We start from the raw sequence: 26,772 nt of genomic DNA, 5'->3' as shown, positions 1-26,772 counted from the left end.
GAACAATAGGATTTATATTTTTCATTGTTATCATTTTACAGTGGTCATATTCATGTTTGACATTGTCTAGATGTATTATTGATTAAGACTGCTGATGCTGGTCACCTGACTGAAAGAAGGGATTGCTTTTTTTAATCAAACACATCTAACTTTATTCTGTTTCTCATATGCATTCTTTCTCACTATATGTTGTATGTTTTTCTTAAGTTTTCTGAGTTATAGATGTATGAGTCTAAGTATTATTTTTTTGTTTTTGTGTTTTTGGTATGAATGCTTATGTCAAAATTTTGGCTAATTAATTGATTTATGTTTCAGGGATGGGTAACCACTCATCTTGGCGAATTTTTTGAAGAAATGAAATCAGAAACTATGCTTGCGATTGATTGTGAGATGGTTCTCTGTGAGGATGGTACTGAAGCAGTGGTGAAAGTATGTGTAGTGGATCAAGATTTGCAGGTAGAATGATACATAATCTATTGTTTAGAGAATTAAATGATACACAATGCTATTGTTCATAGAATTAAACGGTGAACGATGACAGTTGAATGCTAAAAGCATGCAATCTTGAGGGTGACAGACTTTTCTCTTCACCACTTTAAGCCCATCCAATGCAATGATTAGGCAAGACGCATGCTCAAGAGATATTGATAAAATTTATTGAATGAAATATCTGTAATCATTTTTCTCATTTTGCATAAGTTGAAAAAAATCATGACCCACCTATCTTTCTCTGATTGTCCTAATGAAAGCCTTGCATCTTTGTTGAATTTCTGTCCTCTATAAATGCATCATTTTGATTCAGAAAGATAGTACTTTGTTTCTTCATTTGAATGCTTTTTCAGATAGGTCATTAGGAATATAAGTTCAGATATATTTACCATAAACATTATGAGACGTGCTACTAAGGAAAAATGTCTTGACATTATGAGATGTGTTACTATGAGAGAAATGGTAGTATTAATGCATTACAAAAGAACATTTGCTGTTCTAACGTGAAAGTGTTGATAGGGACTACATAATATCATTTTCTGTGGTTGCCTTTAGAAACTAGGAAGTCTGTTATCTGCAGTAGAGATAAGGGATGCTCAAAGTAGAGGACTTTCAGTTCTCTAGCTTGTGAAACTTTTTAGATGATTTTAATCTTCATGCCAGGCCTATTTTTTTCTCTACTGGACTTAGATTTCAATTTCTTTGAGCTGTATTCATTCTCTAAAACATACACAGTTTATTTGATATGTAATAAAGATATATTACACAAGTGCATATCTGGATATTTAGGCTATATGTTTTCATACTCTTACGTGATGCTTGCATTTAAATGTCTGCCTTCAGGTGAAACTTGATCAACTTGTAAATCCCATGAAGGCTGTTGCTGACTACAGAACCAACATTACTGGGATGGATTCAAAAGATTTAGAAGGAGTAACTTGCTCCTTATCTGATGTACAGGTAGTTCATCTTCCACTTACATTTGCAGTATTGCATTGTTTCCATAGTTAATGTTCCTTGTTCCTTTATACAGAAATCTTTGAAGAAACTTTTGTCACATGGAACAATCCTAGTGGGCCATAGCTTGTATAATGATTTACGAGGTATGCCTTGTTATATTTTCTTACTAGAATTTATTCTATTTTCTAATTTTTATATGCTCATAACAATAGCCCAACAAAGGTTATACAAGATGTATGACCTCCTGTCTTTTACGTTTTGCAGCCGTAAAAGTTGATCACCTTAGAGTCATCGACACCTTATGTATCTTCAAGTTTGCAGACTTACCACCTTCCTTAAACACATTGTGCAAGGTATGTGAATAAAAGAATTCCATGCATGCGTTATTTATATTTTTCTACAGACTGCTGAGTTTTTGTTACACTAGTATAGAATAATTCTAGAGTTGCTAATGTCTTGTTCCAAATAAGTCTACTTATGAAATGACCATGTTGTTTTTATTCTACTTTTAGATATTATGATCTCCTTCATGTCTTTGCCCACTGTTTCGTACTTCCACCAAGCACTTAGGTCCTGTTTTATCCCATAATGGCTTTGCAGATTTGTTGACTATTTTTTTTTTGAATTCTGATATATCCACTCCTTATTATTAATTTCTAGTAGCTCCCTTTGTATTTTTGGCACCTGTTATCATCACCCTTTTCTGGCTTCATCCTTGAATTATTTGGTTATTTAATAAGACAACTATGGAGTAATATAGAGAAAAAAGATTTGCATGACTTTTATTTATGTATGAAAATTTATGATATAGCTCCTAGATAGTTATTCATGTGAATTTTAGAGAACAAAGAATAAAGATTATATTGAAATGAGAATGGTTGTTTATTTAGGCTTTGGTCACGAGATGAAAGAAAAAGAGGTTGACATGGTACGTGGCGAGGGTATGAGCCACACAGGGAGAGAAGGGAAGAGAAAATTTAAGTTTTCCATTGATCTAGTTAAGAAGATCAAACTGCCCTATAAACTTTCTTAAACCCTAATTTACTTGTTATAGGTCTAAAGCGAGTTTGGACCAACATCGGTATAATTTCTGCATCTACATGTTGGACTCAACCAAATTGTAGTTAGACAATACTAGAACCCTAAAAGCCATGAGTTGGTTCAGGCCATCCTAGTTGGTCATTTAAAATCTAAGAATAATTTAAGACGCGACAACTAGATAGGATAAAATTTGATATCAACAACATTCGGTCTATAGTTATCCAAGAGTAATTTGGTGTAGCTGTAATAGATCATAAGAAAAAAAATATATGAGATGATGTTGATGTCACTTAATATCTTGGGCTGCTCCTTTATTATTCCCAACCTCCTCTGTGATTGCTAGCTCCTCTTGGGTTGAGGTCCAAGTAATTACCATTAGCAACAACTGCTACAAGCAACAACAAGACAACACCAAGACGGTTTGGAATTGTATGAAGTAGACTGCTGACTGTTTTGTTATGTGATCTTATTGTTATAAGAGTTAAATTGATTAGAGTGGAAGGTGTAAGTGATTGACAGAGTAAGTTCTCAATTTTTTAAAAAAGAAAACAGTTCATTTAATTGATTTGGAAATTATTAGTGATAGACTCCTGTGTAGAGCTCAATGAGGGATAAGATTTATATAGATGATCTTGATTCTAAATAGTTGGAACATACACGGCTTGTTGCTGATAACAATGACAACTATGATTTTAGAGACAGATTGGCATATGAGTAGAATTTAAGGTGTGTATTATATGAGAAGAATCTTAGTTTGTATTTGCTTGTTTGTTGACAGTTTGGCAATGATTTGACAATAAAATTTCTCTCTATTCAATTTCCCCAAAAAATCACATTAGTGATTATGACTATAATTATTAGAAATATCTAGTGTAATTAACAATAAAGTCATTCATACTGAATTGGTTGACAAGTTGTTATTGCTAGTTTCACTTATTGATGGCTTTTTGAATTATTTAATGACTTGGAGATGCTAGTTCTACTTATAGATGGTGTTATGATAACTAAGTTAAATTCTTTTCTGGTGTTATCTAATGAATGGATCTCAGTTTCTTTTTTGCTAGTTTGGTCATGAAATGATCAAACTCACTGAAGCTTATTCAGACTCAATAAAAATTGAAGTGGTTGATCCTAGTTCTTCTCTTTGACATTGATTTATTGAGGTATATGGGCTAGGCCAGATTTATCATTTCGTAATTTACAAATAAAATGATACAATGAACAACCAAGTAGACTTCAGCTTCAGAATGTAACAGCAGTAATGCATCAAGAAACCTAAGGAAAAACTTTAAATACCATATAGAAATTTGTAAAAGTAATCCATTTGTCTTCTGATATTGGAGTGTTTTCAAGAATTATTAAATTGCTATTATGCTGGAGGCTCTGTGTGATCGTGCTATCATGCTATTGCTCCTTACCATGGTTCCATTCTCCACTTCCACCAGTTTGATGTGTAGGTTGCTTGTGGCATGAGAGGGTGCTATTTGGTGTGAGGTTATATATGCCTAGATTTGCTAGTGGGAATGTGTACACTATATGATCTCTATTTTCCTTGTTTTCTCCACAGTGAGCACATGAAACCAGAATTTTCATCCCTCTCTTACATAGGTTGGCTTTCCTTGGTAGTTTTAGGCAAAAAAGCTAGTTGAAGATTCTATAGTAAAATTGTAGCTTGCATCCCCAAAGCCTATATTTCTTTTGACATTGATTTTATTGAAACTAGTTCAATTGATATTAGTGGCCAAAGTCAGCTCACCAATCCCATTACAAAAATTAAATGTTTGGAGTAGCATATGACCTTCATTTATACTATGTTACAACATGAACTGGGGGAAACTAAGCTACTTGTCATTTCTTATGTTGGACCGTGATTCATGTCAGTAGAAAGGTATTGGTTTTGTGTTAATATTTTGTTAATATAGACTTCAGTTATGTTGCATTGAAATTTCCAGGTTCTTAGTTTCTAAAGTTGTATTAGTTGCTGGAGCTTCAGTTTCAATATGATTATCAGTTTATTCTCTCATTTGTGGAGCTTACCTAAATCTAAAATTATGTCAAATCAATTTATCATGAACTAATTGGACCTGTATTATATATTAAGAGATATATTAGCATGATCTTGCCCAAGATTGAAAATCTGATATGGGCCCCTAGGGCATAGTTGAGTTGGTTAGTGCGGAGCAGACTTGTTGAAGTGAGCAAGGGTCGAATCTCGGCGAAGCCGAGGCGATGCCCTCCTCCGTAGTGGCCGACTGCTGCTTCCAAATTTATCTCCTTACAGATGATCGTGGGGCCGATCGTGTGGGACCGCTGGGGTGGCGGATTCCACCTTTTACGGAAGTAAATCTGATATTGACTTAAAGTGGAATCAATGAGCAAAATTTTGGCTATGCATTGACTAATTTTTCTTTTTCAAGTTGCATTAAAAATTTTTTGGTGGATTCCACCTTATGTTATGAGTTGTGGATTGCTATGTGCATTTTAATTGCTTTCTTTATTCTATATGTAATGTAATGTTAGCAGCACAGGATTCTTCAGTTATTCAACTTCATGATCTGCAGGTAGTGTTGGGTTTTCCAGTTCGTAATGATGGAGAACCACATGATTGTCTTAATGATGCACAAGCTGCTATGAAGCTAGTTCTCGCCAAGCTAGAACATGGATATGAGGATCCCATTGTTACCACAGATGTGGAAGTAAGTTGTGTCTAATTCATAGCTGACTTTTAACTGAACAAACAACCATAGTTCTTTTTTTTTGTTATCTAAGTTGGGACTAACACATTGCTAATTTTTAACTGAATAAATGGCCATGGTTGTTTTAAAAAAAAAATCTTCAGTATTTCATCCTGAAGATTATGGCCATGGTTGTTTTTAAAAATATTATCATCCTGCCTAATGATAATATTTTTATTTTTATCTCAGTATTTCATCATTATCCTACTAACTTTATGTTATTGATGTACATACAATATATTAATTTTTAAAATAAAATTTAATTTAATTTTAAAAAAATTTTAAATTCTAAATTTAGGTCAATCCAAACACAATCTGAATTCAATTTAACCCAAAAACTCTCAATCCAAATCCAATCTAAATCCGAAAACTCTCAACTTTAATTCAATATTTTTTAGGTCGACTCAAATCGGATTAGGGGATCATTTTTGACCCTCTTAATTTTAAACGAAGCCTTTAATTTTATAATAGTCTATAGTTAAACTTAATCCTACAGGTCTAGGAAACGGTTAGGGATAGATCAAGCAGTTTGATTAGATGAATTCATCAACTTTAATTAAAAAAATTTTAACTTACATTTTTTTACAAAATAATTTATTTATAAACCTATAAAATATATATGATTTTGATCTTTATTATTTGTTTTTAAAAATAAATTCTTAAATTAAAACTTTTAAAAAAAATTGTATAATGATTTTAATAAATTTCAAAATTGTTGGGGACGAAGCTGAAAACAATTGCTAACCTAAAACCAGCCGTCGGTCCTCGTCATCCTGCTTGCTTGCTCGGCGGAGCTTTCAGCCGCCATTGCCGTACCTCACTCTTTTTCTTACGTCTATTTCTCCGCCCCTCTCTGGTAGTTCACTCTCTTGTTGCTACTATGTTTTCTCTCATCGCTTTTCTCCTACGACGCCAAGGGGCTGAGGGATGGCTAAAATACAGTCACTTGAAGTTTGGGATTTTTTTACAGAGTTTGTTCATATTCCTTTTTAACAGCTTCTTCTATCTTATCCAGCCTTTCAACGAAGTAGCGAGTGTCCCTGCTGACACTACAATGGGAAAGGCGATTGATCGTGCCAGCAAGGAGGTATACACTTTTCTTCTGTGTTTATTGGTCATCGTTATTTTTTCTTAAGGCGCAAAATTTTATATCTTGTATATATAATGCAACATTGAAGGAGAATTCTCTTACTATACACGCTGCCAGGTCTTGGTTTTCCTTTTTTTTTAAAAAAAAAAATCAGGCCTATCTTAATAACAAACGAAGGGTAAGGGGTTGACTTAAAAACAAATTAAAAGCAAAAGTAATTATCATAATTGATTTGATTGCTCTCGATTACACGTTGTTGTAAAATTAATCCAAATCTTTTGCAAATTAACCACATACATAAGTGTAGCAAAAGTTAGCAATGCAAGTAAAAGAATAAATATCAGATATCCAAAAAACTTTTAAAATGTGACAATGAGATAGTTTAAGTGTAACTTTTCTTGTTCACTGTGAAATCCTTAGAATATAACTTTCTACAAGTTTGCAGATATTTCAATAATAAAGTTTTATATGCATTCTTGGTTCCAAGGTTAAACTAATTGTGAGTACCACAATATCATCATTAAATGTATTATTCAATTTCAATAACTGAAAATTCACAGTAGTCATTAACACATCAATTTGAAAATAATGCTCCATAGTGATAAGATCTCAAAGATCATGACCTTGCCAACTGTATATCCTATAGACACATTAGAGATTTATATTTCTTGCTTCACACAAAATGTTCTCACTATTTCCACTTTCTTTCAGCATTTGAATTAGTACGTTTGTTGTTGTCACTAGATTCAAAATATTGCTAGACTTATGCTGTAAAATTTGATAAGGATCATCCGCCATACTCAACATGCCCTTGAAAAGGTGAAAAATGAATTTGCATTCAAGTAAAATATCTTTTTATCACATGCCCATCAACTTTAATTCTTTGGCTAGAAGAACATACATCAATATAATATTTTTTAAAAATAGAACAAGTTGTTTCGTATCACTACTAAAATGCCTAAAAACTCAAATGAGAACTCTATTGAGTATTTCTAGCTTGCTGCAGGGTCAATTTATTTATTTTTTCTTTATCAATTTGTGTTCATCAATTACAAGCAGTTTTGCCTTTTCAGCTTCTTTGGCAAATCTCTATTGATCATGATGCTTGGAAGAAAAAACAACCAAATTAATACAAAAAATTGGTCATTAGGAATGATCTCTTTAGATGCTATAACTAGACATAATTGAAGTCGATAGGCAAAACAATGAAAATAATACTAAAATGGGAACTTTCTCATAACCATTTCTTGTAAACCATTATACTCCCCACTTATATTGCTAGCACTATTGTGTTCTTAGCTTTGAATATATTGCAAATGGAGACTATGACGAGAAAATAAATTGCAAATTTCTAATTTCAAAGGGTTAGTCTCTGCTACATGAATAATCATTCTAGAATTAAGCCTTATTTGTAAACAAACTTTAGTACAATAATCATTTACTTTCTTTTTGATATATCCCATGATTCATCTATAATTAGACATAAGATAAAATATGAAAGGCAAAATGCAATATTCTTGGTAAGGGAATATTTCAACCTATAGACAAATGATTTGTACCATGGATCAATAAAACAATGTCTATTCCTATCAATATAATCTATAGGCAAAGTTAGTTGATATGGTTCAACCTTTAGATATGCCGCGGATTTCATAACAACAATGGATATTATATCATAATCATATAATTCAACTGTGGGAATCTTTATTGGAAGTTCATTTTGTGATGCATCAACATTATGCTTTGTAGGTTCAGGGGATGAAGCTTAAGCTTTAGTGTACAATCCTCTTTTCTTGAAAAAAAGATTCTATTGTTTTGTTTTTCATAATTGGTGAAATTCAAAAATATCCTAAAATATTTTTAATTTCATGTTTTAATAAAATTTGAAAATTATTATGTAAGCCTAAATCAATTAGAACTAAGCAATAAACATAAAAAATTAACTGTTAAAAATAGAAGACTCATCAATGTTATTTTTCTTCTCAAATTTAATTATGATTATCTTAGTAGATGCAAGAGTTAAAGTGTAATTAATGCGCAAAAATATTTTTAATTTTCTCTTAACTAATTAGAATATTAGACCTAGGTAGCTTGTTATGGCCAATGACAAGATGCCCTATTTATACCAAAATTTTAACTGCTTTATTCTATTAGGAGATTGATATTAGATTTCTTCTCTTTAATCATTAAATAACGCTAACATGATACGAGGTTAAATTCTTCACAGGTTTAAGATCCAATAGTATATCTACAGCTGTTGCAAATATAGCTCTTATGATACCAATGCATTGACTGAAAAAATGGTTACCGTGATATTGTATCATTTTCTTTCATAAACTATGTAACATAATAATCTTTTAACCATATCTTACCCATTTTTCGGAATTATGATCTCTATATGAGATACATAAGACAGCTTACTAAATTGATTATGATATTTACATACCTTTTTGTTTCACAAATTTAAGATATTATGGAAGTCACAAACAAATGTTGAGGTATTGAAAAAGGAGATATGGCCGAAGTTGGAAATAAGTTTAGAATGCAAAAGCATTGTTGCTCATTGGATTTGAAAAACTTGAGAGAGAGTGCACAGTTGCTTGCCAAATTTATAGAGAGGGGAGAGCACTTGCTTCCCAGACAGAATACTTTGAGATGAAATAACTCAGTATCTAAATTGGCAAAATATTTTAATATTGAAGTTAGGCAAGATTAAAATATTTCGCTGTCCATGCTAACCAACTATAGGATTTGAATAGGTAAACTATTTGCTAATTGGAGTTGGGTCGTCGATTGGAAATGTTCCTCCATGGAATTGTGTAATTGACAGGTTGCCATATAAAAAAAATACAGTGTAATTAATTTCCAGTTTGTGGTTAATCTCTTTGCGTCCATTGTTGCTAAAAGGTTTTGTAAGCTTTATCTGACTCTAGAAATCTCCTAGGAGATCACCCACTGAGTTCAAGAAACTTCTTCTCAAAGTTAGTGAAATTTAAAATGATATTTGTTCAAATAACAAAAGTTAGCACTTCATTCCAGGTTCCATAGGAGTCAGAGAGGTTAGCAGGTCTATACTGTTAATTTCTCAGCAACAAACTTCCAAAAAAGACATCTTCTATTAAGCAGGAGGTGTTGAGTAGCACATTTAAGAAGGATCTAAATCCTACTGGTATATTTAAGGTAGAAAATTATAGAGTTAAGTGGTGGAAAAAAAAGAAAAATCATTTAGTTAAAAGGACATACATTTCCTTATCCTTTTTATGCTATTAATTTTTGGGTATTTTCCTAATGTGTATTAACATTTATATGCAAGTATACTATATTCCTCTTTAATGGATGCCATTTCTCTCTTTAAAGGATCATAGCATATGTGAAAGCTCTTTTGCATTTGGATATGTAATTATGCATGCCAAACTTAAGCATTTTTTCTCTATCTTACATCTGATTAATCAAACTTACTATTGTAGGTCCTTGCTGAGATGGTAAGACATACTCAAAAACAAGGACTGAAAGGTGCTGCAGGAGGATGGAAAGACTTCTTAAAGAAATTTGGTTCTGGCTTAAGTGACCCAACTAGGAGATCAAGAGAACTTTTGGTTGATTTTCTGCAAACATTTACGAAAGAACAACAGAAGGTAATTACTGAAAGAGGCTTTTGATGATATGGTGTGATTGGTATTTAAACTTGTGTTTTTGGAGTTAGGTGTTCAATAAAATGATAAGAAGGAACAATGATCATAATGCGATGAAGCAGTTCATCAAGGATTTTGTACATCTTGAATCACCTAAACAAGTATGTAATCAACACTTACCAGTTTCTTTCCCAAATTTATTTGCATTTCTATTTCTGTATAAGTACTTTCTTTTACTAAATTAGAAGTATTCTCTATAAATGATACCAAACAAAAGTGAAAGATCCTTTTAGATATGCCTTTTACAGCTACGGGTTTGGTTATGTCAACGTCAATATCTAATATCAAAATTGTTTTGGAACATATTTGTTTCTCATTGGAAGTTTGCCACTGGTTATAATTGTTGCCTTTGGTTTTTTTATTTATTAGGCAATAGTTGGACCTTAGTTGGCCTTTGGAAGGGCCTACATTCCAGCCAAAAAAGAAGAAGGATTTTTAGTTATTTGGATGATATCTTTACATTTTAGACCAATGATTCATGCTTTATGTTTCTGTTGTATCTATGTAGATTGAACGTAGTAAGGTTTAACTCCAATGGATATATAGGAACTCTGATCATAATATTCAGAATTCAATTCCTCTAATGCTTCAATATGTAGTTTCTTCAGTTTTTCTTGTTCTACAACTATAAAAATACTGTAATTATAATATCTACTCCAAAATTTGCTTCTATTGCCTATTTTCTCATAAGCACGTTCCTTCATTTTTTGCTTTGCTAGTTCTTTTTGTTTTTGTTTATTGGAAAAGTTATTTTCCTTACTTCGGGTGGCAATACTCTAATCATAATGAACTGCAGAGGTTGGTCCGTTTGACAATGGAACATCCAAAATACACAAAACAGTTCTGTTTCCCATTCTATGATGAGGTGCGTTGCCCACTGCCCACTGCCCACTGCCCACTGCAAAGTGCTTTTTTGTTCTTGCTGGAATGAATTTTTTGTTTAATATATTGAAACTTTTTTTGGCTATATTGGAAGGTGAAGATTACATTGTTCTTTGATGTAGATGTATTTAGTTTAGCTTTAAATGACAATTTCTCTTGTTTCAGACACAGTATCTCTAACCAATAAGCAAAATTTTCTTTGCCTGAGAATTGCCCAAAATTTTATTAGTTGATAATTTATATCTGATAACAGTTAGCAATATGTCTCTTTCAGAGAGCCAAGAAAAATATCTCTGTGCAAATATAATACAAATTTCAATGTCATCCTTAGCTTGAACTAACTATTGGAATTTTATGCTCCTCACTTTATGTATAACGCATTCCCACAAAAGGTTTATCTACACCTAGTTATGTTTGGTTTAACTTGAGCCTTGAGCCCTTGGAACCAGATGTGCCTTGGCATGAAGAACATTTACATATCTTATGTTGGACAACAGTTTGTTTTTTTTTGCATATATGGACTATTTATGAGCAAAAGTGTGATAGGCACAATTACAGTAGAATAATATGAAAATGTAAATGTTTTCAGGTATCTTGATTTTTAGTTATTTAAGGGTACATGCTAGCATATCTGATTAGTGTCACCTTGTGTCAAACCTTCCATTTAACTGTTTTAGAGACCAACACATAATGCACGAACTGTAAGTGTAATTAAGATTCATCATAACTAGTTTTAGTAGTAGATTTTCTGAGGCAATTCATTGGATCTTTACTTTTTCACTAATTTTGATTCTCATACAGACTGATTCTTCTACCGTCATCTTGAAATAAACGTCAATAAATCAGTTTGTTTGTTTTATTGTGATATTGCAATCAGAATCAAGATTGAAATTTAGTTATATATTTCTGCTATTATTTTTCTATATTTACACTTTTCTCATTATATAAATTAAATGTATCTATATTACTTTTTACATTGTGTTTTAAATTTATCACGCTTGGATAGTCATAGAACCGCATAAATCAGAATGAACCAATTTCAACACTTCTTTGGCTCTATACCCCTTTGCCTTGAAAGACCTCTTGGTGCAATTTTACCTTCCAAGCAGGACTCGCAGGTTGGAAAATTTTCCACCACAAATGAACCTAAAGGTCCATCGGCTATTAACCTTTGAATTCTACTCAAGTTAATATGACCTAACCTTAGATGCCAAAGATATGTTTGGTTCACTTGCGAAGGTTCTTTTCTCTTATTAGAGTTAGAAGATGTGTTATTAATTTCCTTCTGTTGCATCGTGAGATTTATTAGATTAAGAGTATACAGATTGTCAACCAATGTACCAGAGCAGATATTAACCTCCTATTTTTCTTGACAATAACTTTATTATCAAAATAAACAAAATATCCATCCTTTATTAATTTAGAAACTGAAATTAGATTATTTCTAAAATAAGGTACATAAAAACAAGCAAAGTCAACCAAAAAAAAAATCAAAGAACAATAGATCGAGAACAACATGACGCATAGATAGAAAGCTAACCTAATCCAGGAAGGGCGATCCGGGTGAGATAGGAATCCGAATACCGTCTCGGAGCGAGAGATGTCACTCGGCGATCTAGTTTTAAAGCAAAGGGAGAGGTCAGGCATCACTATATTCTGAGGCCGTTGATGGACTGCTCTTGTCCGGCCCGGCCCATATTAAAAAATTTTGCTAATTTGAAATAATCCAAAAAAAAGGTTGAAAATTTTTCCCCCATTTTTATTATTTATTTAATTGCTATTTTAGTGTTTTATCATAATCAAACCTAATAATTTTTTTATATTAATTTATTTATCAATTTATTAATCTATAGTGATATTTCAAGGCTATACTTTTAAACCTAATTAATTTTTATATTATGAAATATCCATCTAAGTAATTACATCTATACTTGATTTTTCACAATACATTCATTTTATACAAGTTATATTGTTGTGACTTGCATCTCTTTCCATTTCTATTTTGAATACTTATTTTGCCTTTTATTACTTACCATCTATGTGTCATTGTAAGACAATTAATGCCCTAATAGTGACTCAAAAAGAATAAACTTCAGCTGAGGCAATAATTAATCAAATGATTTCATTAGCATTTATTGGCAGTTAATACATCTTTTGTTCTGTTTGAGGTGTCTCTTCCTCATAGGCCGCGGTGTCTCTATTATTATTATTATTATTATTATTATTATTATTATTATTTAAAATTAATATAAAATCATTAAATTTTCTTTATGGTTTAAAATTAGTAGAGAATAAGAAAGCATATATAATACAGCTCTGCGTTATGATCTATCAACAGCTAACCTTCTTCCAAAGCATGAAGCAGCTCAGCTTCTCTTGCGCATCCTCGGCGTCGGCAGAAGTAGGCACAGTCCTGAGACGGCGCTCCGCAGCAGGGTCAGCCGTCGGTCGGCCAATCGATCGTCCTGCTCCCGCTCTGCTTCATTTGAAATCTGGGGCCGTCTCCGGAGCAACAGCGTCTTCTTCTGCTACCTGCCTAGAACAAGTTAAACTGATGATCTTGATTCTGTTGGTTGTAGTTGGGATTATTATTGACCGATATCGAAATTGTGTTGCTGAAAGGTTGTGCACTTGAGGGTGTCTTTGCACTGCAAGGCTTGTGAAAGGGAGATCAGGAAGCACATCTCCAAGATGGAAGGTTAGAATTTGATTTTATGAATTAAAATACAGCAATATTACTGTTATTATTAATTAAAAAAGTTAATTATTTGTTCTTAGAAACTAAATAGATGAACAAAGGAAAGAATAAAATAATTTTATTTGTTCATTTATTCATTTTTTATGGGTCGTTGTTCGATCAACCTTGCAGGGGTGACATCATTTAAGGTGGATTTGGCGAAAAAGAAAGTGACTGTGGTTGGAATGCTCACACCGCTTGAAGTTCTACGCAATATCTCTAAGGTCAAAAGTGCTCAGTTTTGGCCTTCACCTCCGCTCACACCACTATGATCGATCTAGTTAAGTTGATCTCAACACACTCTGTTCGAGTTCATTTGCTAAAATTAAATAAGTTTGAACAAATCTTATCAGTTCTACATCTTTTGTGTTTGTAGCTATGCAGTTGAATCTAGTTGAGTTCATTTACTAAAATTTGATAAGTTCAAGGTAATCTTCTAGTAATTCTTTTAAGAACAGATTGCTAAAGTTTATAAATTACCCTTATTAAGAATGTTAAATTGAAGAAAGATAATTGTGGTGTGTTCTCTAGGCCTTAACAGTTCAATAATTAGAATGATATAGGTCTTAAGACATCAAAATGCCATCAAAATAGTTTTAAAATCTAAAGAACATTTAGACAAGGAAAATATGTCCTTTAATAATTTATAAATTAAAGGCAATTCAAATTTTGAAACACAAACTCAAGAACAACAAATAACAAATGCCAACTAACAAAATTTTAATGATGCATAGCTCAAGCACTGAGCCCTAATCATAAATTTTAAAGTTGATAACCAACTTCAGAAGCACATAACAGTATCTTCAATGGTAGAGCAGGAGCATAAGATACTAATTTGCTAAAAGGGCATACTTTCTCTTTGGGAAGTACATAGCTCTTTTCTTCTCACGTTCAGTCTTCAAAGATTCCTGCGTTTGTTGCAACAGAACATCAATAAATTTTCAAGGGGGGAAAATAATTGCAATATCATGGAAAACCATGACTTGCGTATGCTTGACTTAAATGACAACTACAATATTTGTTAGCCTCTTGAAAATGATAGTGACAATATTTACTTCCTTCAAACTTTAGACATCTTGTCAATGTCTCTCTTGTTCTCAAACCTTGAAACATGAATCTTCACAATTAATGGGAATGTTTGGCCACAGCACATTTCATGATGGCTTCAAATAGCAATCAAAGTTGTAATTCAACAAGCAACAACTCATAAAATATCAGGATTTATACCTTTAACTAACTGATATACTTCTATGCTAATACTCCAATCAATTCGATTTTATATAATCACATTGAACATCAAAATGCACCATGATGTTGGATTTAGTTGGGGGAGAGGAAATAGAAAGTTAAAATGGTGGAAGTGAAGTGAATATAACTAGTAAATAATTCACATTTCAGTCCATTGCTACTAGATTTGGACAGAAATAAAATAGAGAAAATGGATGAAAACAATTCCCTTCCTCTTCTCTATCCCCTTCTGAGTAAACAACATAATTTCTTTCATTTTTGGTCCTCTCTTACTTCCATCCAAGTAAGCACAGCATAAGAATACACATGCAGACCAGGATAGCCTTATTTTCAAAACCTGAGCTCTTTATATCTCTCTTTCTTTCACATTACATAAGTGATCACTACTGTTCTCTGACAATTGAAAACATAAAAAATCTACATCTCTGCTTCAGGCAACGTGTATAGATGATGTCAATCAAGGATATGGCATTCAATCCACCGATTGTGGAGTGAACGTAGATCCTCGACACTAATTAATGTTCAATGCAAATAAAAATGATGCTTCTTTCTAATCATGGTTATTATCGTTAAATACAGTGTTATTTTCAACCAGAACAGATAACAAATAAGATGAAAATCTTAACACGACAAAATCCTAGCACCAACAACAGACATAGTATGAAGAGTCAAGCTATATGAATGTGTTGGATAAATAACAGAAAGCAGTTACCTGATGCTTGGTGAGACGGCGGCGGATGGCTCGTGTCTTCTTGGGGCGGAGATCCAACGGGAGGAGCTTCTTCTTTTTGTAAGCCTCCCTCAACGCCGCTTTCTGCTTCTGGGAAATGACAGTAAGCACACGAGCGATCGACAGCCTAACCACCTTTCTGCCAACTCAATCACATATCCAAACTGTCAGAGCGTAATCGCAATCAACCAACGCGAAAATGCAAATTTAAAAAAAAAATAATCAGGCAACGGATGACTAACATCTTCGAGAGCTTGTTGGGTGCCCCGCCGGTGACCTTAGCGACACGGAGGAGTGAGAGCTCGTTCTTGAGGTCCTTCAGTTGGTTCTGGAGTTCCGTCTTGGACTTCCCTCGGAGCTCGTGAACCTTGATCCTCGCTATAACCGAGAAACAGTGGATATTAAACGACTACTCTTCCAAGCGATCAAGAGAGGGAGAGTTGCCAATACACAAAGATCGAAAGCTTACCCATTGCAACCAAATCGCCTCTCCCTCTTCCGCGAACTCACGGCTGCCGCGGCGGAAAAATCCTAATCGACCGACTCATAAGACTGAAACCCTAGCAAGTTATATACCGCAGGTTGGAACCCCAACTCATCAGGATCGGTTTAGTTCGGCTCGACCGAGCGAACCATTTTTATATTAAATGAAAATGGAAATACTAAAAACTAAAGATAAAATATATATATATATAATGAAAAAATAATAAAATAAAAATAATTTTTAAAAAAATAACATAGGAAGACATCAATTAGATTTTATTACATCTCAAGAAATAGTTTTTTTTTTGTCTACCACTTTCTTGATATTTTCTATAAGAAAGCTAAAGATAAATTTTTAAAAATGTTCAAATACAATTGACAAATGAAAATGATGGCTCAAACTTTATTTTATTATCTATAAAACGTAGTGTCACTTAGCAATAAGTATCTTAGTATATTATATGTCCTCTTTTATAATGGTTAATTATGATTTCTTAATTTATTTTTTCACAGATAATCGTAAGATCGATCATGTGAGACCGTTGAGATGACTTATTTTACTTTTTACTACAATTTTAGTATCTTATAATATTATACACAAGTTTGACATAAATATTTGCACATAAGAATTTGTTTACAATTCATGCAATGATATTTTTTTGTCATTTTTATATATGATATGGAAATGGTTCCAACCCTATTTTTATCATTTATGATTATGATTTTGACTAATGTTAAATAAAAATGTTCATTTCTTTGTCTCCTTTTGTGTTTGTGGTTTTAGGCATGTCTTCGATTTTAACAGTTGCAGTCATTTCTTTGACACGATGATGGGAAAAGCTTAGGGGCGTTTGGTTTTTCTATTTTCTATTTTTTAATTTTTTTCTATTTTTTTATTTTCTGATCTAGTTTTCAGAAAATAGAAAATATATTTGGTATGATATATTATTTCCTATTTTCTAGAAACTAAAATTAAAAAATATATTTGGTTTATTAATATAAAAAATTATAAATAAAATAGATTTTTTTTAATAAAAATATCATCCTATCATGAAAAAGGGAGATTAACTATATTAGAAAGGGGTAAAGGGGATTAACTACATTAGAAAGGGGTCAAACCTGATTTTCTAATACAACATTACATAACTTCAAATGTACTGTAAAATCTAATTGAAATCAAATTAATTAATTCAATAAAATTTAATTTAAATATTTATAAATTTAAAATATAATTTATTTTAAATTTTAAAAAAATAAAATTAATGAATTATATTTATTAATTTAATAAATTATTTTATTAAAATAATTATTTTAATGAATTGTTTTATTAATATATATATATTTCTTTTAAATTTTAAAAAATAAAACTAACAAATTATATTTATTAATTTAATGAATTATTTTATTAAAATAATTAATTTTAATGAATTATTTTATTAAGATAAAATTATCAAAACATATTTATTATTTCAATAAATTATTTTATTAAAATAAATATAAATTTATTTTAAATTTAAAAAAATAAAAGTAAAGAATTATATTTATTAATTTAATGAATAAAATAATTATTTTATTAATATATATAAATTTATTTTAAAATTTTAAAAATATTAACAAATTATATTTATTAATTTAATAAATTATTGTATTAAAATAATTATTTTTAATGAATTATTTTATTAAAATAAAATTATCAATTTATATTTATTAATTTAATAAATTATTTTATTAAAATAATCATGCGATGAGGAGGTGTGCGACACTGTAGCAACCTTTTTCCATTTTTTTTTTTCAGTCACAATTTTCATTCTCTATAGAAAATGATAAAAATATCATTTTCTATTTTCTTATAAAATGACTTCTCATTTTCTAAAAAATGAGATTGGAAAACACAAATCAAACAGTAACTTTTAGAAAATAAGAAAATAAAAACGGAAAATGATCAAACCAAACGCCCCCTTAAAGTTTGGGATGGAATTAGGTTTATGGGTGTGTTCGTCTTGTTGGCAATAACAAAACATATTTGACTAATACATTTGGGTGGAGTTTGCTAGATATTCTAAGGGCACGAATATGAAACAAATTAACATCCATAGTCATTAATTTAATAGAATTCCATATTTGTCTAGTTCAAGAATCATAAGATTCATAACAACTATATAACTACTTAGATTCGACCTCGAGCTGGATCAACGAATTGATTACCCATCAACCTGATTCATCATGCTCAAATCCGTAACTGATTCATCTTTGACAGATCGATAACAAGTTGGACTACAAATGAACTAGCGAAAAAGAGAACTGATCACTAGTTCAATTGTCGGTTTGAATCGGCCATTCAACTAGTGATTAATAGAGCTGTCAATTTAGACTAAGTCTGTCGGATTAGTTTGCCTCGTCAAACTATTTAGATAAATTGAGTTGAAATTTTATCAACTCATTTTAAGATGAGTTAGGGTGGATCGATTTGCCTAAGTTCGTGGGCCGCGTGAGTTGACCTGTGGTGGATTTGAGTTGACCCGGAGTTAAAAAAACTTATTTATTTTTTTTAAAATTTAAATTAAAGTAGAAAATTTAATGAATTAGTGGTCTTGATATGTCTAAATTGCAATCTAAACTTAAAAATTTTAACTTGACCCATTTAAATTGTAATCCAAACTTAAAAATTTTAATATTTTTTTTTTATTTTTTAAGAGGTATGTGGATTGATCCACCCAACCCACAACCTATCTTGGGTTAAAAAATTTTCAACCTGCCAAGTTGGTGGGTCAACCTGCTTCATCCCGTCATATGACGAGTTTTTGGTGGGTTGACCCACCCCATTATAGATTGACCCGTTTGATAGCTCTAGCGATTAACCGTCGATTCATTACTTTTTAAAATATTTTTAATTATAAATTGTATTTAATAATATTAATATTGTGATTTAATATTAATTAATATTATATATATTTTAATTTTGTAACCTATTAAACTTGAATTCTGATTATTTTATTTTTCTATTAAAATTAATTATTCAATTTATTTATCTTAAATTTGTTGACGTGAAATTATTTTACCTTTCTATTAAAATTAATTTTACAATCTATTATTACATGTGAGTTTTTTTAACGTGAGACTATTCAACTTCTAAATTATTAAATTTATTAATTTTAATTAACTTTCTTAATTACTCAATAATCTTATTTTATTCATTTAATATTATGATCTTATTTTATTCATTTAACATTGTGACCGACTGATTAATTTCGACTGTTAATTTTTTAAATAAATTTATATCTTTTAAATATATATATTTTTTAAAATAATAATAATTTTGAATATCGTGAATTATAAATCATAATCATCTTGGTCGATCACGGTTAAGAATGGAATACAATTTAATTAAAAAAATTTTGATAGGTATATGTCAAATATGTGAATAATTTTAATTAAATATTTTAAAGTCAGCTAATTTATCACTAATAATTGTCCTAATAAGTTTATTTATAATTCATTAGTATAACCAGAAAATGTCTTAAAGCCTTTTGGGTAAATGCCTTCTTTAAATTGTTATCAATGGGCCGTTTGGGCCGTTGTATTAAATCCTGAACCCGCTTCAGAGAACCCTACAACCCTCCGACGTTCCCTAGGAGCCTCCCTCCCCGCCCTCGTCCTCTCTCGGACGGCATACGCCATGGCTCTCTTCTTCGATCTCAGCATACCTTATCTCGAGGACGGCGGCGGTTCCCCATCAGAGAACAAGGCCCGTAAGGACGCGCGGCTGAAGGCGGTGGTGAGGGCCATGGAGCTCGGCTACGTCGGCGTCGCCTATGACCGCCCCTTCCGAGGCGTGCTTTCCGATTCTGTCCGATGCAACATCAGCCCTTTCTCTCTGGAATCTCTGCTCAAGGTCGCTCCCGTCCTCGCCTCCTCGGCTGCTTTCCACCGCGACCTCCTCGGCGCTCCCCGATCCTCCACCTTCCGCCAGTACACGCGCTTGACCATCTCGGTCGCCGGAGCTGCCGCCGTCGTATCCCTCAACGGAAACGCGCTTCTGAGGACCTACGACCTAGTCTCCGTCCGTCCTCTGGATCAGGAAGCTTTTGACAAGGCTTGTGAGTCATCTGTGGTGAGCGCTATTACCTCCGTTTTTATTAGCTTACATGGAACAATGGAAATATGGATATAATTCGCATTCTGTGGTTTCCATGAACATCTTTATTCGATTGAAAAACTTAGGAATGGGAATTTCAATTCCTTAGAAACCAGAATTATAATTTCATAAAAATTCTTTTCTATCAGTAGTTAGAGTTCATTTTTCTTATCCAAACAAGCTGAAAGGTCACGGATGTGTTCTTCAAATTATTTATCCTATTTAAATAGATTAGTATGAACTGTTTTTGACCTTTCTACAGGCTTAGATTAGCCTCCCTATGGCATTGATCAGGGAGCCATGCTGCAATCCTAAAAACTAGTGTCAAGTATTGACAATGCAAATAGAGTGGTGTATCCCTCTTAAAATAGATGTATGACCCATATAGTCGGACCAAAAAGCTAAGATTCAATTATGAAAGATAAGATTAAGATAAGATCCTATTGAGTTTGGATAATGTTGGCAGGGCTTGAATAAGAACACCAAGTCTCAATACTCTGTGGCTTAGTCTTATATGTAGAAATGTAAATCAACTAGTGTCCAGTAGTAAGTCATCATTACAACATCAGGATAAATTTGGATAAGTGAAAACAGTTAGTCTATGCTCTGTTCGTTTAAATGGGACAAGAAAATTGGAAAGTAAGGAAATAATGAAGTTGAATATAAAACAATCTTTTATTTGCATCTGCGGCTATGTTTGAACTAGATTCAGCATTCAGCACGACACCACACATTTGTGTGTTGAATTGCTCAAGCCCAATAAAAGGCCCAAAATCACATGATCATGAATGCTGAAGGAATAAGAGAAACAGTGGGTTAAACTTTAAATTTACAAAGGGAGACTAAAGATGAAATAGGCATTTTTTTAGGTTTCCTTCTCTCCAACAGTTCGCATAAAACGCTTATGTTTCACAAAATCAAAAAGAAAAAGAATTAAACTGGGTTTGTATTTTTGAATTTATACACTATGTGGTTACTCAGGTGCTTTTTAAACTTAAAACCTTTTATGCGTAAGTTTCAATTGAAAAGTGGAGAGTGAACCAGATCTTAGACTTCGCCACCTTTTAATCTTACCTAGAGCACACTCTGGATTTGAAACAGGGATGCAATTGTGCTGATAAATGGTCGAGCTTAATTACCTTGTTTTTTAGTGAGTATTTGTAAGAGGATCTAGCTCCAAGCTGCAGTCTTGCATGTATATCTCCATGTAGGGAGCCACTATAAATCATGCATGTAAAATTGCATCTTATTGATAATATCACTGTCTTTTAGAAAAAAAATCTATTCCTTTCCCTCCACCTTAGGAACGAGCTACAAAAGTTGTTTTCAGTGAGAAATCCATGCACAAAGTGCTTTTCATGTACTATTTATGTTCTTTAGGTGATCACCCATTATAGTGATTTGGTTGCCACCATTGGAATGCCCATTATGAATGAATCCACATAATGGACATTAGAGGACAAGCAATCACTTTATCTATAGAGTATAAACCAGGTTGGATATCTCTGTGCATAATTCAAGGAACATCATTATTTGCTGCAACTTTAGATCTAAATAAATGCCCTGTTTTTTTTTTCATAACTTGACAAAGCCTTTTTTCTTCTTTTAATCCAACTCATAATTTTTGTGTGTTTCTGATTTTTTTATTTATACCTTTTACGTTGGAATCTAATAAATAATGCAGTAAAGTTGTTGTTGGTACCTTGTTGCCCGATTGAACTATAATAGGTTGATATAATTGCATTGGACTTCTCCCAAAAGCTTCCTTTCCGTTTGAAGATTCCATCTATTAAGCTTGCTATTCAGGTGCTGTAAGTGCATTGGCATTAGTTATCCGAGCTTGAAATGATTCAAAGTTTTGGCCAGATTCATTTTTGATAACTCTCATATTTCTTCATTTGCAGCGTGGACTATATTTTGAAATTACATATTCTCATCTTATTGCTGATTCTCATGTTAGAAGAAATATCCTTTCAGATGCAAAGGTGTAGTAAATCTTCTTTGTTTCCTTGTCGGATAACTTTATTTTGTTACATGTTCACATGGCATTTTCCCATGTGTGTGTGTGCACATTACATTTTTTTCTTCTTTCATTCATCATATAGTAAATATAACCTTTTCTGATGGACTGTTATTCTGATTGCATTCTACACTCTAAATAATTATTTAATATACTCACAACTAATGTTAAATAAATTTCTTAATATCGATTGTATATGTATGTTTTGTCACGTATGGATTATGCAATGATTCGATCACATAATATCTGCATTTTTTATGTCTTTTTTTATAAAATTTTATTTTACTTCAGTGATATGTTTATGTGCAGCCGAGGGTAGAGTAAATCTAGTTTGAATTGCCTCCTGTAGATGTCCTTTACCCCCTTAGTTGTTCTTTTTATTTAATGCCAATAATCATGTCTATGCATTTAAAAACATTTTAGATTGAATTAAAGACTCAAATTAATTAAATAGGCTGAATATAAATATAGCTGATATTGCTTTAGTATTAGTAAAAAAGATGGGAGAATAGTTAAACTCAGTGTAGTGCAAATCAAGGATTAAAATCTCTTCCTGTGCTGGGGTTTTTGTTCCATAGACATGTCAACTATGTTGGGTGTTGATGCTGAGAACCAATCCTAGGTTGACGAGGAAGCATAACTGTTGTTGTGTTGCCTCATGGAAGCATGCTGCCACATCACAATCATTGCAAATTCCATGAAAGCCTCATGGGAAGCCTCGAGTGAAACCTTGCATCGCTGTGTGAAGCCTTGCATCATTGCAGTTATGTTTCCTCGTCTTGGAGAGTTCTGTGTGCTGGTCAGCAAGTGGAGTGAGATGTGTTGCGTGTGCTGACCAACTCGAAACAAAATTACAAAACAGTGGTGCAAATTTTGAAAGTAAAAGTTTCAAAGTTTGTCGATCTATTATTCTACAATGTGAGATCTATGAAAAACTTCATTGACAAAATCTCTGATATTCATACTCTTCATTTATCCTGATATTAATTTCATACTTATATTCATACTCTTCATTATCCTCTATAGCCATGCCGACCTAGCAATTTGAGTTGGACACTGGTACCTCCATCGACTAGTTGTATAAACACATGACCCTATTTGGTTATGGTATGATGTCATGTGATACGAAAAATTTCAGTATGTGAGGAATCTCATGGATTGATATTGGTTTCCTTCCTCTCAAATTATTGGCTAGTATATGTGATGACTTTAATGCATAACACTAAAGTTTACTAGAGATTGGGGATGATATATTTATGGCTTTATACATTCGGAAAATTTTTCTGTTGTTGTTTAATATTCAATATAATAGAATTATACTGTAGAATCTTTACTTGTATTTTTTGAATGCTATGCAAATTGTCTGTAATTAGTTGCTTGCATTTTATTACATAATTTGAACCATAATATGTCCATCTTGGGTTTTAGCTACTATGTGACTGGAGTCGAGGGAAAAATCTCCTCATATCAAGTGCCGCTTCAACTGTTAATGATGTTAGAGGGCCGCATGATGTTGCAAACTTAGCAGTATTTTTGCTTGGTCTGTCAGCTGAGCACGCCAAATATACCATTTCTCAAAATTGCAGGTTTATCAATCGTGTTTCTGAACTATTGGAGTTCTCACTCATCTTATGTGTTAGTTCTGCTTTGTTTGTAATTTTATGTTTGCTTTATTGACAGGTCACTGCTAGCTAATGCTATTAGGAAGAAACAATTCTATAAGGAAACTATCAGAATTGAAAGAATCATACCTGATGGACAATTCAATACAAAAAATTTTTTGCTTGATAAATGGGATTCCATCTCCAGTGATAAAGGCAATTTGTTATCATTGGATGACATTACAAAATTTCCTACTTTTATCAGAAAACAATCTTTTGGTTCAAATTCGATTGATTTCCAGTTGATATCAACTGAACCACCATTTTTGCTTGGTGAGAAAACCAAAAAGTTGTCATCACCTATGAATCCTGCATCACCTGTTCCTCCCTGTGAATCTTGTGCTGTTGCTGATGATGTCACACAAGATGATGATTCATTGAGGAATCATATGGCAACACCTGAACCTTGTGCTGTTGCTGATGATGTCATACAAGACAATGGTTCATTGAAGAATCATATGGCAACATCTGAACATTGTGCTGTTGCTGATGCTGTCACACAAGATAATGGTTCATTGAAGAATCATATGGCAACACCTGAACCTTGTGCTGTGGCTGATGCTGTCGCACAAGATAATGGTTCATTGAAGAATCATATGGCAACACCTGAACCTTGTGCTGTTGCTGATGCTGTCACACAAGATAATGGTTCATTGAAGAATCATATGGCAACACCTGAACCTTGTGCTGTTGTTGATGATGTCACACAAGATGATAATTCATCAATGAACCATATGGCAATATCTCTTGCAACTATAGGTATAGATAATCCTGCCTGTGAAGAAGTTCCCAGCTCCCCAGATGACATAGGCTGCATGAGAACTCTGCTTGCTGATGTGAAGGATTGCCAGCCTGTAATGAAGAATATATCAACGCTTTTTGTACCTGAGCTGAAAGAAAATGATCTGATAGATACGAGTCCAACATGTAGGTGTCCTGGTAGACCTTTACTGTGTAACCAAGTAGATGGCTCAATCTCATTGGTAGAGAACTTTCTGCAAAAAGGTTCTTTTAATGAGACCAAAGGACAGGATGATCTTTTATATGTTACAAATTATGATCCAGAAGTGAAAAGGAACATCATGGCCAAAGAAGAGATACAAAAGTCAAAAGATAAATCAGGTACTTTAAACCTACACCTATATCCAACCTGTTTTAACTTGTACTGTTCTCAATATTATTCTCCTATCTTTATGCTTCTAAATGTGCAAAACTTCTAGTTTTCCTCCCAGACTTGATTGTGTCAATGTGAACCACAGTAATCAGTTATTGTATCATCAAAGAATGGAAGATTTTTTTTTGTGATTATTTTATCTGATTGTCTATTAGAGAAGATCTTAGATTTTAATGTTGTCAGAGGAAACCAATATTCTCAAACTTAACTACATCATCTTGCTGTATTGCCTTAGTTAGGAACTTGTCTGGAAGTTGCATTTATTGGATTAGGATTAAAGGTGTTATAGAATACCAAACAACATGGTTAACCAAAGCCAGCTTGGTTCTAGAAAAGGTTTTTAAAATTGTTTCCTCATTTTTTTTCAATTTAAATTATATTTTCTCTGTAGTCCTTAAATGTGTGGAGCAATTCTCTTTTAAAATTGCCTGGAGAAAGATATAGTATTTGTCATAAGTCTTTCATGAAAACTTTTTTTTTTAAAAAAATTTAATCAACATTTCTATTGTATTATAAATTGTAAAGACTGCCTAGCAAATTTAGTATCATATCAGCTAATGATATTATTTTAGAAATTATGTATCGAACATGCTACTGTAATTTTGATATTAATGTATGATAATATTTTTCTTCATAGTTTATCATTATATGGTACATATATTTTAGAATCAATGTGTAATTTATTTATTTATTATCAATTTGTAACACTTTTCTTTTGTAGTTTATATTTTCATTATTAGCTTTGTATTTTATAAATTTTATTTTGTGATTAAGAAAACTTCAAATAGTAGTAAGAATAATCCATGAACTAAGTATTATTCTTTGCTTCATGATTCTAATGGTTTCCTGTAGGTTGGTAGAACAATATTTTACATCATGTTTTATTTGCATGCTATTATAAATTTTACTCTGATGGTATTACTTGGTCTTGCATATCTCTTGTACATTTTCTTTAGTTCAAAGTCATCAAGATATTGCAACTTGGTTATTCATAATTCAATTTTTTTGCAGGAAAAAGGAAACGAAAAGAGCGATCATTCTATCTGACTTATCATTTGCCTTTTAAGGGCTTATTTAAACCTATGTTTTTCAGGAATTACTGGTACAATCCCAAAAGAACTAGAAACATTTATAAGGAAAGATGATTCCTTTATTATATCTAATGAGCCAATTTCTTATCCATTTTTAGCAACTTTTTTGGTTGTTCGGCATCATTTTTTTTGTATGCGGTCATACTTTATAGCTACCACCAATAAGCTTTCATGTGGAGAGGATTGTTATTATTCTCATGTAAGAGTGCAGGATTTAGCAGATTTTCTGGGTGAAGATACTGAACAGTCATGATATTTTTTCCACACTGACCTGAAATTTCAATCAATCATATGTTGTCCATGATGTTAATTTTGTAAATTGTATCCTAATATTGATTGACATTGAATTTAGGGTGTTAGCTTTTGATACACAAAATATTGAGCGAAAGGAATACATTTTTTGCACTCGTTAGTATACCTTTTTCTACTGTCAGTCTCAATCACTTCTATAAGAGAAGGAAAAAAGGTATATTCACCTTGTGTAATAAATGTTAGATTTTCCTTCTTTTTTGGCTCAATCATTCATTGGTATATTCACTCATAAGCCAAAAGAAAAGGAAAATTTAGATTATCACCTTAAACATACATGTTAGATTGTTATAAA

At 32.2% G+C, this 26,772-nt stretch overlaps 3 protein-coding genes across 3 annotated transcripts in view; 2 read left to right on the top strand and 1 right to left on the bottom strand.

Moving 5' to 3' along the window:
* Positions 1–11,720, top strand: part of LOC141834018 (small RNA degrading nuclease 1-like) — an 11,908-nt gene extending 188 nt beyond the window's left edge. The window contains exons 2-11 of the mRNA XM_074721480.1: positions 316–456; positions 1,333–1,449; positions 1,523–1,592; positions 1,714–1,802; positions 5,052–5,186; positions 6,241–6,312; positions 9,783–9,950; positions 10,019–10,108; positions 10,804–10,872; positions 11,691–11,720. Of these exons, the coding sequence (XP_074577581.1) occupies positions 316–456; positions 1,333–1,449; positions 1,523–1,592; positions 1,714–1,802; positions 5,052–5,186; positions 6,241–6,312; positions 9,783–9,950; positions 10,019–10,108; positions 10,804–10,872; positions 11,691–11,720 (981 nt within the window). The remainder of the gene's footprint in view (positions 1–315; positions 457–1,332; positions 1,450–1,522; positions 1,593–1,713; positions 1,803–5,051; positions 5,187–6,240; positions 6,313–9,782; positions 9,951–10,018; positions 10,109–10,803; positions 10,873–11,690) is intronic.
* A 2,588-nt stretch (positions 11,721–14,308) lies between these two features.
* On the bottom strand, positions 14,309–16,149 carry LOC141833380 (large ribosomal subunit protein uL29w-like). Its single transcript, XM_074720801.1, has 4 exons — positions 16,074–16,149; positions 15,847–15,982; positions 15,587–15,743; positions 14,309–14,534 (listed from the first exon to the last, which is right to left on the bottom strand). Exons 1-4 carry the CDS (start codon positions 16,075–16,077, stop codon positions 14,457–14,459), a joined length of 375 nt encoding a protein of 124 aa, XP_074576902.1. The 5' UTR covers positions 16,078–16,149; the 3' UTR covers positions 14,309–14,456.
* Positions 16,150–19,763: 3,614 nt separating this feature from the next.
* Positions 19,764–26,529, top strand: LOC141833405 (uncharacterized). Its single transcript, XM_074720835.1, has 6 exons — positions 19,764–20,198; positions 21,951–22,028; positions 22,127–22,207; positions 23,671–23,828; positions 23,923–25,025; positions 26,089–26,529. The coding sequence occupies exons 1-6, from the start codon at positions 19,764–19,766 to the stop codon at positions 26,220–26,222; spliced, it is 1,989 nt and encodes a 662-aa protein (XP_074576936.1). The 3' UTR covers positions 26,223–26,529.
* The last annotated feature ends 243 nt before the right edge of the window (positions 26,530–26,772 follow it).

The sequence above is a fragment of the Curcuma longa genome, chromosome 8 (genome assembly GCF_044706935.1).
Source record: "Curcuma longa cultivar G26 ecotype Majalengka, Jawa Barat chromosome 8, ITB_CL_G26_1.1, whole genome shotgun sequence".
NCBI classification, from domain to species: Eukaryota; Viridiplantae; Streptophyta; class Magnoliopsida; order Zingiberales; family Zingiberaceae; genus Curcuma; species Curcuma longa.
Note: the sequence above shows the minus strand (reverse complement) of the source record. Positions and strands in the feature narration are given on the sequence as shown.

Excerpts from the sequence above, each read along its gene's own strand:
- LOC141833405 (XM_074720835.1), top strand. The coding sequence starts at position 19,764 with ATGGCTCTCTTCTTCGATCTCAGCATACCTTATCTCGAGGACGGCGGC. Across the intron at positions 22,208-23,670 it reads ATATCCTTTCAGATGCAAAG|CTACTATGTGACTGGAGTCG; the intron begins GTGTAGTAAATC and ends CTTGGGTTTTAG. Across the intron at positions 23,829-23,922 it reads ACCATTTCTCAAAATTGCAG|GTCACTGCTAGCTAATGCTA; the intron begins GTTTATCAATCG and ends CTTTATTGACAG.
- LOC141833380 (XM_074720801.1), bottom strand. Across the intron at positions 15,744-15,846 it reads CCCAACAAGCTCTCGAAGAT|AAAGGTGGTTAGGCTGTCGA; the intron begins GTTAGTCATCCG and ends TTGAGTTGGCAG. Across the intron at positions 14,535-15,586 it reads GCCGTCTCACCAAGCATCAG|GAATCTTTGAAGACTGAACG; the intron begins GTAACTGCTTTC and ends CAACAAACGCAG.